Source organism: Limulus polyphemus, unplaced genomic scaffold (assembly GCF_000517525.1).
Source record: "Limulus polyphemus unplaced genomic scaffold, Limulus_polyphemus-2.1.2 Scaffold4873, whole genome shotgun sequence".
Classification (NCBI taxonomy): Eukaryota; Metazoa; Arthropoda; class Merostomata; order Xiphosura; family Limulidae; genus Limulus; species Limulus polyphemus.
In genome coordinates, this window is record NW_013670483.1 from 60,058 (window position 1) to 74,024 (window position 13,967).

The 13,967-nt window shown below is 30.8% G+C and overlaps 1 protein-coding gene across 1 annotated transcript in view; it reads left to right on the forward strand.

Moving 5' to 3' along the window:
- The window catches only part of LOC106471807 (SCL-interrupting locus protein homolog), a 71,654-nt gene extending 59,377 nt beyond the window's left edge, over window positions 1–12,277 (forward strand). The window contains exons 14-16 of the mRNA XM_022400415.1: window positions 2,556–2,651; window positions 9,729–9,967; window positions 11,141–12,277. Of these exons, the coding sequence (XP_022256123.1) occupies window positions 2,556–2,651; window positions 9,729–9,967; window positions 11,141–11,699 (894 nt within the window). The 3' untranslated portion in view covers window positions 11,700–12,277. The remainder of the gene's footprint in view (window positions 1–2,555; window positions 2,652–9,728; window positions 9,968–11,140) is intronic.
- Window positions 12,278–13,967: the final 1,690 nt, after the last annotated feature.

The following is a 13,967-nucleotide window of genomic DNA, read 5'->3' on the forward strand; positions in this document are numbered from 1 at the left end:
TAGGGACGGCTAGTGCAGATAGCCCTCGTGTAGCTTTGCGGGAAATTAAAAAAACAAAAACAAACAAACTATAAAATAAATTCAAATTGGATTTGTGTAGGATTTATTATAATACCTTCCATTTAACCTCAAGGTATTCTATTTAAACTGTTTTTAATTTTTCTAACAATAAACTTGTATGTTAGTGTAGTTTTGTGTGCATGTAATGTAGTTGTGTAACTCAGAAGTCTCAATAGCATTTCTTTTACGCTGGCTAGTCGTAAGTGATTAACAAATGCATATTATTTTCACTCACTTTCAACATCTTGAATATTTATTCATTAGTGAATAAATTAATACATTTATTCATTAGAATTAAAATATCTTGTATAAAAAAAAATAATAATAATAATTAAAACTTGTTCTATGATCTTTTTTTGGTATAGCATGAAAGTTTGTTTGTAACAAAACAAATGCTATTGATAATAAAACCAGTACAAAAATCAACCATTATATTCAGTTATCATAATTTCCCAGTCATATACCATGGTTTATACACCGATTTTGTCTGATAAAACCGTAACGTAGTTTATACATGAGTGTTCCATATACATGAATTTGTTTTTTGGAAGAAGTGCTACAAATTTAATGCTACTGATAATTTTTTGGTTAAATTACATGAAAATTTTGCCAGCATTATTGTTATGCTTTGATGTTGCTCTACTGTAACCACTCAAGATGAAAATCTGTCAAAGTAACAACAACTAGCAATGAGAAGACATGCTTTAGTGTTGTTTTGTCGTGTTTAGCTGCTGGTACCAAACTTCCCCAATGATCATTTTTTAAAGAGTCATCATGCCACAAAAGAAGCTGCCCTCTGGTATGATGCATATGTATTATTGTCTTCAATTATTGCTAAACTGTTGGAAAATAATAAAAATAAAAACAAAAAAAGCCACATTAGTTCTTCTTTTACTTTTATATTTTATAATGTTTCTTGGGAAGAAATAACTACTAAAAACTTGTGGAATATATGTGAAATGTTTTCACGTAAGCGAACTGGTAACTTGACAACAGCTATGTTACAGCCGTGGTTTATACTTGGGTGCAGCTTATATACACATTCATTTCTTTTTGTATTGTTGACTTGTAGAAGGTGTGACTTATACATGATGCAGTTTATAATTGGAAAATTATGTTACTATATTTATGTGAAACACCACAAATGTATATAATTTTAGTAAAGTAGACAATGAAAATTATTTTTGAATTAATTGAAAAAATTTTCATAACTTAGAAAATGCATCATTTTCAAAATATATATTTTATTGACAACTCCAAATTATAATTTGGTGTAACAATAAGAAAGGCAGCTTGTAGTTTAATTTGAATGATTGTAAAAATTACCTATATTTAGGCTCAACATCAGTAGTATTTTTAATACTTGTAATTAAAAAAATTATGTATTATTAGGTGTTTAATTCTATGTATTTTATGCTGATTTGAGTGATTTTTTCTTCTTCTCTAGTGAAATAAACTAAGCAGAACTAGTAATTTATCAGTGAAACGTTATGGGAAACAAAATGGTTTGCATGTATTATTTTGAATGACCATTTACATATTTTATCAGTTCTGAGGTAAATCCATGTAGACAATTCTGAGAGCCCTCTTAATTCCCCATGCTGAACTATAAAATGGAAAATTCAAAGAACTAAATTTTAGATACTTATTTTGAATGATCCCTTTCATGTATATTCTAATTTCTGTGTAAATATATGAATTCAGTCTTGTGAACATCTAAAAACCTTCGACTCCATATAAGGGCTTAAATTTTAAATTTTTTAAATTTGAATTTAGATTGTTTTGAACAACTTCTCTTACCAATTTTCAAGTAGATCAGTCTTTGGGGCCTTCTCATTTATGTTCTATGAAAATCAAGAGCCTACATGCAAAATTTCAAGTCATTTTGTCTAAAACTGTTGGAGGAATTAACTTGGATAAAATTTCTTCCAAATAAGTACCCAAAAGATAAGGAAATAATCTTGAGTTTGAAAGTTTGACAAGAATTTTGGATCATGGAAAAGAACAAAATTGGGAAGGAAAAGCAGAAGAAGAAAAAGCAAAGAAAATGAAACAAAACAGAAAAAATAGGAAAAAGAAACTGTATATTGACAATTGGTTTTTGTTGATGAAGCTATGCAACAATGGCACTGTTTTCATCAGTCAGACAGTGAAAAATTAGGAAAGACTTTTAGGAGACATGATTGAAAGTACAAGAAATATCATATTTTAAGGAAGAATATTTATTTCTGACAGTTAGAAATCAAGTAAATATAGATATGCTTGGTTTTAAAGTAGAACTTAAGAATTACTATATAGATGTTTCTCCTCAAATGAGATTTCTTACACAAATGGCACATATGGACAGTTAGAAAGATGTTTAAAAGTTTAATAATTTCACCAATAGTTTTGAATTTGGGGCAATAAGAATAATACATGCCCATAATGAATGTTTATTTTTTAAACTCATGAGCTTGTTATCCTGTTTTATTCATATAAAAGTATGATTTGACCAGGATCACATGAAGAATTCAGAAGAAGATGATAGTGACTCTGAAACATCAGTTGGCAGTGAAAATATCCCAGATAAAACCTTCTATCAAAATCTTCTGGTAAAACTCAAAAATATTTTGTACAAATCTTGCTTTAAGTATTTTATCTCTTAAGTTATCTACAAATAAATAATCATTTACAAGGTCCTGTGCTAAGAATAGAGAAACCAACTATATATTTGTCACAAAACAATATCATAACATTTTGGGACAACATTGGACCAATTGATCCATGTCAGCTGTTCCATCTTCTAAACTATACTAGAACTATTAATAAGTAAATTTAATAAAAATCTTAAAGGCATCTCTTATCATTCATATACTTATCAAGTTTCCTCTTAAACTCACATAAATTTACTACTTCCACAACATATGAAGGCAATCCACTCCAGAGGCCAACTACCCTGTTAGAAAAATAAAACCGTCTTAGCTGAAGATGACTCCTACCCTGCCAAAATTTATGTTTGTGTCCCCTAGACCTACTATTCTCATTGTTAAGTATGAAAAAAGATGATGCATCAACACTATAAATTCCATTTACAATCGTAAATACCTCAATCAAATCCCCTCCTAACTCTTCTTTTTTCAAGAGAAAACCATTTCTGAGATTTCAACCTCTCCTCATATGACAACCCCTCCATCCAAGGCACTATTCTAGTCACCCTTCTCTGAACCCTATCCAACAATTCAATGTCTTTTTCTAAGGTGAGCCCAAGACTGAACACAATATTCCAAATGTGGTCTAACCAATGACCTATACAATAAAATTGTAACCTCTTCAATATTTCTGTAGATATAACCTAAAATCCTATTTGCCCTATTACTAGCAACAGCACACTATTTGGATGGCTTAAGGAACTGATCAACTATTACACCAAAATCCCTTTCTTTCATGACACTGTTGATGTTATTCCAATCCAAATTATACTTATAATTCAGATTATGATAACCCACATGCATTATCTTGTAGTTATTATAATTAAAACCCATCTGTCGTTTATTTTCCCAACTCACTAAATGATCTAAATCCTTTTGTAAATCAGCAGCATCCTCTTCACAGCTAGTAACACCCAAGACCTAAATATCATTTGCATACTTATTGACTATTCCTTCATCTATGTCACTGGTGTAAATCAAAAGGAGCAAAGGTCCTAAGACTGAGCCCTGAGGTACCCCACTTGTGATATTAATCCATTTTAACTGAACCCCATTTGTAACAACCCTCTGCTTTCTTCGATCCAGCCACTCTACTATGCAATTTACTAACTTATCCCCCACACCTATAGAGATAATATTTATAATCCTTTTATGTGGCACCTTGTCTAATGCTTTCTGAAAATCCAGATCAACCAAATCTACACTTGCCTTCATCTACATAAGCAGTAACCTTTTCAAAGAATGTCAAATAATTTGTAAGGCAAGATTTTCCCCTAGTGAAACCATGTTGACTATGCAATAAAATTCTAAAATTTGTTAATGGACTTTGCAAATCATCTTTTATCAGACTTTCCAAAACTTTTCCCACAATTGATGTAAGACTAATGGGTCTATAAGTACTGGGACAATTTTTATCACCTCCCTTGAAAAGAGGAGTGACATTAGCTGACTTCCAATCCTCTGGTACTTGCCCACTATTCAAGGACTGAAAAAAAATTGTAACAAGTGGCTCACATATCCAATCTTTAACCTCCTTCAAAACCCTTGGGAAAATATTATCTGGCCCAAGAGCCTCATTATTCTTTAAACTACCCAATTTTTTCTTAACGAGCTCAGAATTAATGCATTACTCTTGTTTGATCTTGTTTCCATCTATCAACTGTTCAAGATGTAAGATACTCCTTAAATCTTTGTTAGTAAAAACCAAAGAAAAAGCAAAATTTAATAACCCAGCCATCTCATAATCATCAGATACAAACCTTTATCATCCCTCAAAGGTCCTATCCCCCATCCTAACATTTTTTTTCACCCTTAATGTATTTAAAGAAATCCTTGCTGTCAATTTTTACATTTTCAGCCAAACTTTTCTATTACATCATTTTTAATGTTCTAATTTCCTGTTTCACCAACTTTCTTGATTTTCTATAATTTTTTATATCTCTCATCATACCAGTCAATTTAAATTTCTTAAATTTATGATGCTTTTCTTTACTTTTATCTCTTGTATTCTTTGTGAGCCAATTTGGTTTTTACTTCCAGCTACCCTTTCCTTTCTATAAGGAATATCTTTACTTTATTTTCCATGTTTGATCAGTGTCTCCACGTAACTCGGCTGCCCAATTCACAACAGATAATTCTTGTCTCATCCCATCAAAATTTGCTTTTTTGAAATTTGTAACCAAAATATCATTATATGCAGCAAAACATTTGTTACGTATCTGCTTGTTTGATCATTTCCTGTAGAAATTCTGTCCGAGGAACTTCAGTGATACAAGTCCTTTTGTGATTAAACCAGTTTATTCTTTCTCAATACAACTTTTTGTAATACACAGAATTACCACTATCACTTTAAACTTAACAACCTTTATAACACAGGCTATAAATCACAGTGATTCACACACTTTACTTACGGTGCCTACTATTCTCTTGACTCAATTATCTATCTGTTCAATCCTGCTGGTTTTTCTTGCCAGGCTTATATACTAAAAAAGAGGGCATCTTGAATGCACTCGAGCCTTCATGATCATTCAAGAAACTCCAGCGCGCATGCTCCCAGCGTCACGCGACTTCCGCTGTCGTAACACATTGAACCTAATAGAGCAATGGTTACTTGAACCCAGATGTTCCCCAATTTCCACCATCTCAATCATTTCTCTATTTGAAGTTAACAATAAATCTAAAATAGCATTGTTTCTAGTAGGTTCCTTGACTAGTTTCCAAAAACTTTTCTCCCTCATGGTTTGACTGTAGCATTTCTCAACTATATCCCTTTAATTATAACCACCCATAATTATAAATTCATTAACACTGAAATCTTAATCTCATTGTAAAGTTTCTCACTAATTTCATCAGTATAATTTGGTGGTCTGTAACAAATTTCCACTAAAAGCCTTTTCCCTTTATATCCACTTATAGAAACCCAAATGGGTTCAATCTCCTTGATATTATCTTTGGTATCCTCAACTTCAACAAGATGTAACTCATATTTTACATATAAAGCCACTACTCCCCCCCCCTCTTTTGTATTCTATCCTTATTGAATAGCCTGTAACCTCATATCTATGTTTACCATGCTTCAGTTATTCCCATCATATCAAAATTCTCCATTCCTACCAGTGCTCTAAAGTCATTTATTTTATTTCTTATACTTCTAGCATTACAATAGTAACAATTAAGCCTACTCTTATAACTACTTCTATGCTCATTCCCTATGCTAAACTTTTCTCTGCCTCTCATTCTTTTTGCATTTAGTTTATCCTGGCTCTCACCACTGTCTAGTCCTAGGTTAAAACTTCCCTTACAGCTGAGTTAATAGCCGTAGCAAACAAGCCATCCTCTATCTTATCTAAATGTAAAACATCCATTCCAAAAAGCTCCATTCTTCCAATGATCTGTTTCCACAAACCCAACCAGCCGATCTGCTCATCCTTACATACCAACCTAGTTACCTACTTATAATTTCATCCTCACAATTAATTTTGGGCAGTATCCTTGAAAAAATTAAGTTATGGCCTTTTTCTTTAAATGCCCATATCAACCTCTTGTACTTATTAATTAGCTCCTCTGGGCTACTTTTCCTACATTATTAGCCCCACATGTATCACAAAAACTGCATCTCTGCTAGTCCCCTTTAGTATATCTCCTGCTCTGTCAGTTATATCCTCCACCTTGGGTAGCTTAATCTGATTCTTTTCTCCCTATTTACCCCACAGAATATCCTATCCACATGTCTTGTCAAGGAATCACCTATAACTATAACATTCTTATCATCCACATCCTTCTCTGACCCTTTTGTTTTCCTTCTCTCCAATAGTTCCTCATCTGCAGAAGCCAAAGGCTGAAATTTGTTACTCAACAGAATAGGCTCATTACAATTAAATTATAACTAAATTAACTATTTTTTATTCTAATTGTATTCTTTCTAAGTTCCTGAAAGACATTGTTAACTGATCTATTCCTTGTCTGTAAAATCTTAAGCTCCTCTTGAAATCCCACAGTCTACATTTCTCTTTACCTATTGCCTCTATTTTAATTATCATAACCTCCAACCTACAAACTCTACATACAAATTGCTCATCATCATTACTAGCTTCCTTAAAAGTATATGCCAGTCAGGAGTTTTACACCAAAACAAAAGAGAAATGTGTTGTGGAAGTATTTCCTTAAGTATTTTAAGTCCTTCCAAGTTATAAACGTATATATAGGCACTTAATCCCACAAAAGATTTCTTATTAGAATTAGAGTTAATATATTTTTAACACTACAATGTGTCTCTAAGAGACTGAATAAAATAGTGTTAAAAATATATATTAAATCTAATACCAATGTCTTATGACAAATATGATTAATTATAATTATCATTCACTAGCTTAAAAAAGGCATTCACACCATAACAATTGTTATTGTGAAAATGGCTTATATTATATTGAAGCAAGTAACGAAAACAGACCATTTTTCTAAATAATTGAAAGAAATAATCTGTTATGTGAAACTTAAAACTTGCTTATTATCAGATAGACAGAGTATAATATTTATGTTTTCAACGTTGTAGTATGTTTCCCCAAAAATAAACCACTTCATTATGCATAAAAATCGTTTTGTTGATTTACTGTTATTATAACATAATGTGCTTCCATACACAGATGGCTTATATAAATAGTGTTCCAACCACTACTGTGTTTGGTGTATCCCAACTGGCCTAATGAGCTCTGTCATTGAGCAAAATTCTTTGTCAGCAGTGGATATGGCAGACATAGTGTGGTTGAAATACTATTATACACTTCATGAAAAGCTATAAGGTACTATATAAAGAATGTAGTTTAAAAAAAATACATTATGCCTAATTTTAAAATCATAGGATAAATATAATTAATTGTAATCGTGCTTTGTTAGCTTAATAAAGGCGTCACAACATGACAATTGTATAAGTATTATTGTAAGTTTTTAAATATTGATATGTACTAAATATTCATGATATACTGAAAAAGAACTTTCATCAAAACCTTTTGTAAAATAGAATTGATGTTTATCAATTTTATTGTTGAACATTCCTTGAAACATTATTTTTGAATATAATTACTCTGTTTTTCAGCTAGGATTGGAAAGGGATAGGGCCCAACTGAGAATGAGAGCACATCCAGCACATATTTAGTACATAAACTCAATGCTACATTCATCTGTCTTTATGAATGTGGAGTTTAAAAACATTATCTTTATTATGCTCAATAACAATAATGAACTAATTGGCACAGCTCCATATATTTTCGTTCATTCAAAAATCATCAAGTTTCAGAATAATTATTGATAAAATAATATTATTTGAGGAACTTCCAGAGGAGAAGGGTATCTTGTTAAATTGCTCCCATTACTCCTATCATTCTTATGGGAATACCATATACTGAGCTCTTTTGATATAATACTTTCAAAAAGTTTAATGTAAATTTCCAGAAACTTTTAAAAGTATGAATCTGCACTATTACATGTTGCCTCTGCAAAATCTATACCCTAGGCCTACAGTGAACTGTATCATTTACATTAGAAAATGGCTTTATTGAGTGTTCACAGCTTGAACATTTTAGGTAATCTCTTTTAGACTTTATTTCTAAAAGAACTCTGTAAGTTTCTTTTTACTTGCCATTCTGACTAGATAAACTCCTTTTCTTACTTTCATTTGTGAATATTTGAGGTTTTGCATGAACAATGTATAAGGTAGAAAAATAAAATAAAACTTAAGGCAAGTATATGCGAGTATATTTCAATTTTTTTAATACTTAAATTCACTATTTGTGTGTATGAAATACTACCAGACCCAGAATATCAGTGGCAAGTTAAAAGAAATTGGGTGGAGCACTTTCCATATCTAGAACACCACCTAATTAAAGCATTGTTAATATTTTAGATTGCATATGGAGAATAAATTAATATTTACTTCACCATAATCCTCTAAATTTTTTGTTTTTGAAAATTAATTATCATAGAAGGTAATATTTTGATTTTAAATGTCCAAGTCTCAGCTTGTACAACTGGTCATATATTAGTTGAAACTCTTCTATCACGCTCTAACTTAAATACATAATACTTCATAATAAACTATTGCTTGATTTTGATTCTCACTAACCAATCAAATATTTCGTTGGTTGTTGCAACTGAAAACAGATCATAGGTATAAAGCTGAATTTATGAAAAAATATGTAGTAGTTAAATTTACCATTTTTTCTACATTTTGTTTACAGTATCATTGTGATATTGAAGATAAAATACTTTATTGTTAGAACTATTGAGAAAGAACTATTTTCATCTTAATTATTATTATACTCTGACAGATATAGTATGCTAAATTACTATGTAACAGACACAAAATTATTTCAATGATTATTTTATAAAACAAAAATTATTGAAATTATTTACTAAAAAGAAGGCTGGAAGTTATGTATGAGGAAGCTGCTTGGAAAATTCTTGCCAAGATGGGTTCATACTCAGTATCATTTGAAAACCTATTGTAGCATGCTATATATTCCTGTGTTTTTTTCCACAATTTTTGCCAAGTTTAAAAACTTTTAATATTTTCACATTAATGATTCAAATTTACTTTTCCTAGAAAGTGATCTAGGTAACTTCTTCACATTTTTAAGTATTTTAGTTGTTTTTTTAATAAGTATAATGCATTTATTTAACATTGTACAAAATGCTTAACTTTTAACGTTTTCCTTCTCTTTGTATTAGTGTAAGAAAATTAAGTTAACTATTTGGAATTTGTTTATTGAATAATATACATTGATAACAGGTAGAAATCTTTTGGAAATATGAAGCTTTCACAACAGTAACTTAAGTCATAAAAATACTGCATGATTATACTGAATCACCTGTTCAAACTTCTGGTTCAGAAAAAAAAAAAGATATATTTTAGATCACTAGACAGTGTTGTTTTCTTCATTTACAGCATAATGAAACTTGATCCAAGTCAATATATTTTAATCTCAGGGTAATATTCATCGCATGCTAGCTAAACAAACAGAAAATGAAAGTAAGTTTGAAGAGAGGCGCATGTCATGTCCTAGTAGTTCCAATTCTCTAGAAAACACCTTTCTGAAACATGAAGCATTACGTGGAATTAGTCACTCAGCTGACAGAAGGAGATCCTTAGAAGATTTAAGAGACCATCGTTTAGAAGTGAGAGCTTTCAATGAGTATGATGACAGACAAAAGACTGAAAAAGATTGGTGAGATTTTTGTTTCACTAAGTTCTTGCACAGTCAGATTTGTAGAATTACTGAATGTTGCTCTAGAATTATTTGGGATCATCATTATTTCATTTGTTTAAATGTATGAACTGTACATTTTGTGTAAGGTAATTGAAGTGAAATGTGAGATTAGTGTGATTTTGATATTAATTTAGAATTAGTGAAGATAAATGTGAGATCATGAGGATTATTGCATTTTCATCAGGATACCTAAGAAATGTAGTTATTATTGTGAGAGGGTATGTTTTATTTTCTTTAGTTAGAAGGAATCCAGAGTAGAAATGTGAGATCATTGTGGTTGTGATTTGAATGTAAATATAATTTTAGGTAACTCTCAGGTCATGAATATTCATGTGTCATTATAAGCAATTAGTATACAGAAAAATTATTGAATTATTATGACCATGGTATTTGTAAAATCATAAATATGGATGTATCATTATAAGTTTGAGGGTACTGAAAAGTAAAGATAATACTTACTCCATTGGAATAATGCATACTCACATTAATGATACAAACTTACTTTTCATAAGAGAAAGTGTGGATTTATAGGTAAATCCTAACTTATAGAAAATATGAGTTCATAGACATTGTGGTATAACTTTTATAGAAATCAAAGAAAATAGTGTTATTTGAGGACAAAAAATTTTAAGGGATGTCAACATGATAATTTTGTCATCTCTTGTAAGATCCCTGAAATGACTTTGGGGGTAACATATGAGAAAGTGGAATCATGTTGATTGTGACATCAGCTGTAGGGTCACAAAGTAAAGGTCTGTAAGTATAGTATAAACAATTAAGTACCGAACAATGCAAAAAAACGAGCTTGGAAACTTCTAGTGTGTTTTTTGGGATCATTGAAAAGCAAGTACTAGGTCATGGGTGACTGCAGAAGTATGTGAGATATAGGATATCATTTATAGTGTGTTACAACCTCAAGAAATATAAGGACAACATTTAGTGTAGGTTTCTGATTTTTTTAAATAGTGTCTTTTTTGCTTCTGATAAAAGTATCTATCCATAGAAAAAACTTTTATGAAACTAAGTGTTATTTGATCTCGTAATGCAGTTTACATGATTAGTCATAAAAGTGAAGATGTTAGAATTTTATTCTTGTCAATTATGGTTTAAATTCTAAATTTTCATTTACAGGTCAACACCAAACTCTTTCTGCTTGCCTAAGCTAAACTACCAAACCCTATTTTTAAGTGAATCTGATCCTGACCTGAGTGTGGAAGTGAATTCCTTAGCTTTGAAATACCTAGAAAAGGAACAGCTGTCTCAACTTGCAAAAGAAATTGAGCACAGTAAGGTTCACAAGCAGAAAAAAACAAATAACTATCCTCTGCTTAGAAAAGTCCTTGAAACTAAAGTTCAAGAAACAGGACCTACTGACATAACACTTTATGGTATGCCTATGAATAATGTGTCATTTGCAACAAAAGCTTACCTTGAAAGAAATGGACTAGCACAGAAGTTACCATCTAGTTCAGATAACACATGCAAAGAAGCATGTGATCATAATTCTAGTAAAAACAAAATTAAGACTTCATCCAGTGAAGATAAATTGTGGGTTTTGAAAAATTTGGAGGAAAGGTCCCCTCAGCAAATACAGCATGGTAAAATGTTGGTTACAAACAAAGAGAAAAACACGGAGTTTAGAAGGGTTCTTGATATAACAGCTTTAAGGCAACAGCCTAAGCTGCTGTAGATCTTATGTGATATAGAAATAGATATTTCTTAATAGTTTTTCAGAAGTATAAAGAAATTTTCATTTCAATATAGATATTTTTTATGTTAAATATCTTTTCCTTTACCTCCCTCATTGGGAAGTATGCTGATTGAATTATTATAACTATTTTAAGTTTGTAACAGTTCTGTTGGAACTTGATTTAATACTCTAGATAATTTGGTTTTGTTAATTTAAAAGGATATAAATTTACTGGTTATTTAGTATGATTTTATTAAAATAAATGCTGTGATGATGAACATAATTTAGTAAATCCATTTTGAAGAAACCATATAAATTTGAAAGGTTTTAGTTTCTCTTAGTGTAGACTTATCTTTAATTCAGTGTTTTAAATTCAACAACTGTGTAAGAAGTGGAAGTACAGATATCAGTTATGATGTTCCTCAATTTTTGTTCATTCCGTATACTTATATATTATATTTTTGGTTCTATTCATTCAAGATATATTCATGTTATTAAAGTTAGATCTGTAGGCAAGTAAAATCAAAATAATTTTTCAGAACTAACCTAACTGTAATATTTTTGTGTTTTTATTTTTCCAGTACTTTTTTATAATGAATTTAAGACTTAAACATCCATTAATGTATAATAGAGAAAATAACAAGACTAAAATCTTCTGAAGGTTAATTTTCTAAATTACCAATGTAGTTAATATATGTATGACATGGCAGGAAAGCATGAATTAGTACCTTTCCCAGTTATTATTGAGTTTAAAGCTATACATTTTTTGAAGAAAGCTAGAGATAGTTCTGTATATTTAAAGGCAAAAAATGCAGAGAACAGGAATGTTTTAGTTCTTTAGTTTTCTTTTTTTCTTGTATGAATTGAATAACTGGAGAGATTACAAAAATTAAGGCAGTATGCTTAAGCTCAACCTAAGTAATACATATCTGAACTACTGGTGAATGTCCATGTGGAAAAGCTTTTACATAATTAATGTAATGCTATTCAAACCAAACTAACACTAGGAAGATATAACTATCATATACATTTAACAAAAAGTATGATGATGTGCAAATTATATGTTTAGTTTCTTTTTAAGGTATATGTATTAAGTATCAAAACCACTGCTTGTAAAGAATGTGTGCAACTGTGTTAAGTATAACATTAAAATATTACTCAAATGATTCTTAGAACTGTTTTTTTATCCATTTTTGTACATACTTGTATAATGAATTCACATGCTGACATGTAATGTTTTGCTTCTTATGTGGAATTACAATTGCTTTGTCATGCATTTTATATTCACTTTAAGTATTAAACAAATCCATTGAATTTTTGTGTCTGTTTTTTTAATTGTGTATAGGAGTTTTGAATTACACTCTGCAAATGACAAACTCAGGTAATCTTTGTTGTATCACTGACTCTAAGGATCATAACAAAGTGCCAGAAGACAAAATTTACCATACTACACAAACAAATGGAGAAAATTAATCAGTAACTGACTTGTGTAGGTCTGTGGACAAAGTTTTGCCAGTGTGGCGTTTTTCAGGTGACTGTTTCCTGAAAGGGTGAATTAGGTTGATCCAATATGTAACAGGAGAGTTGGTATGATAAATTGCAAAGTAATTCTGAATTACACTAAAATTAATGGAGTCTGGGCTAAGAAATAAATTGACAGTGTAATGCACAATAAGAACAATCTTTATTGATTACACAAACACAATGTGTGTGTGCTTGCATTGGATGCTGGACAGTTGTCTTTACTGGAGTTTTAAATTGGTCAAGCTGGCTCTACACCCCCAAGACTTATTTTTCAGATAGGCTGATTTGCTGAAGATGATATACCAGACTGCTTAAATATCATGTAACTTAGTTGAATCAGCAGTGTAAGACTTATCTAGAGCAACTAGTAATAACCACATTATTAGTCATTCCAATTCAAACATATTGGAGGTGGCAACAATGAGATATAACCTGACCTATCATTGAAGGAAACTGCAGTTGACCTTCATACACAAGGTGCAGCTTTAAGCTATACTTCCATGGGCAGATCAGGTATTACCTCTAAGGGAATGACAAAAAAAATCAAAAATCAACTTAACTTTTCTGACCACAAGTGTGTATAATTCAAACTATGCACTATTAAAATTGTTTAACATTGATATTGTTACGACAGCGGATGTCACGTGACGCTGGTAACACGTAATGAGTATCTAGAAAGAACGAGGAATCTGTCGAATGCCCTAGCGTTTGCTAGACTCGTGCTCTTATAGTATACAAGCTGGC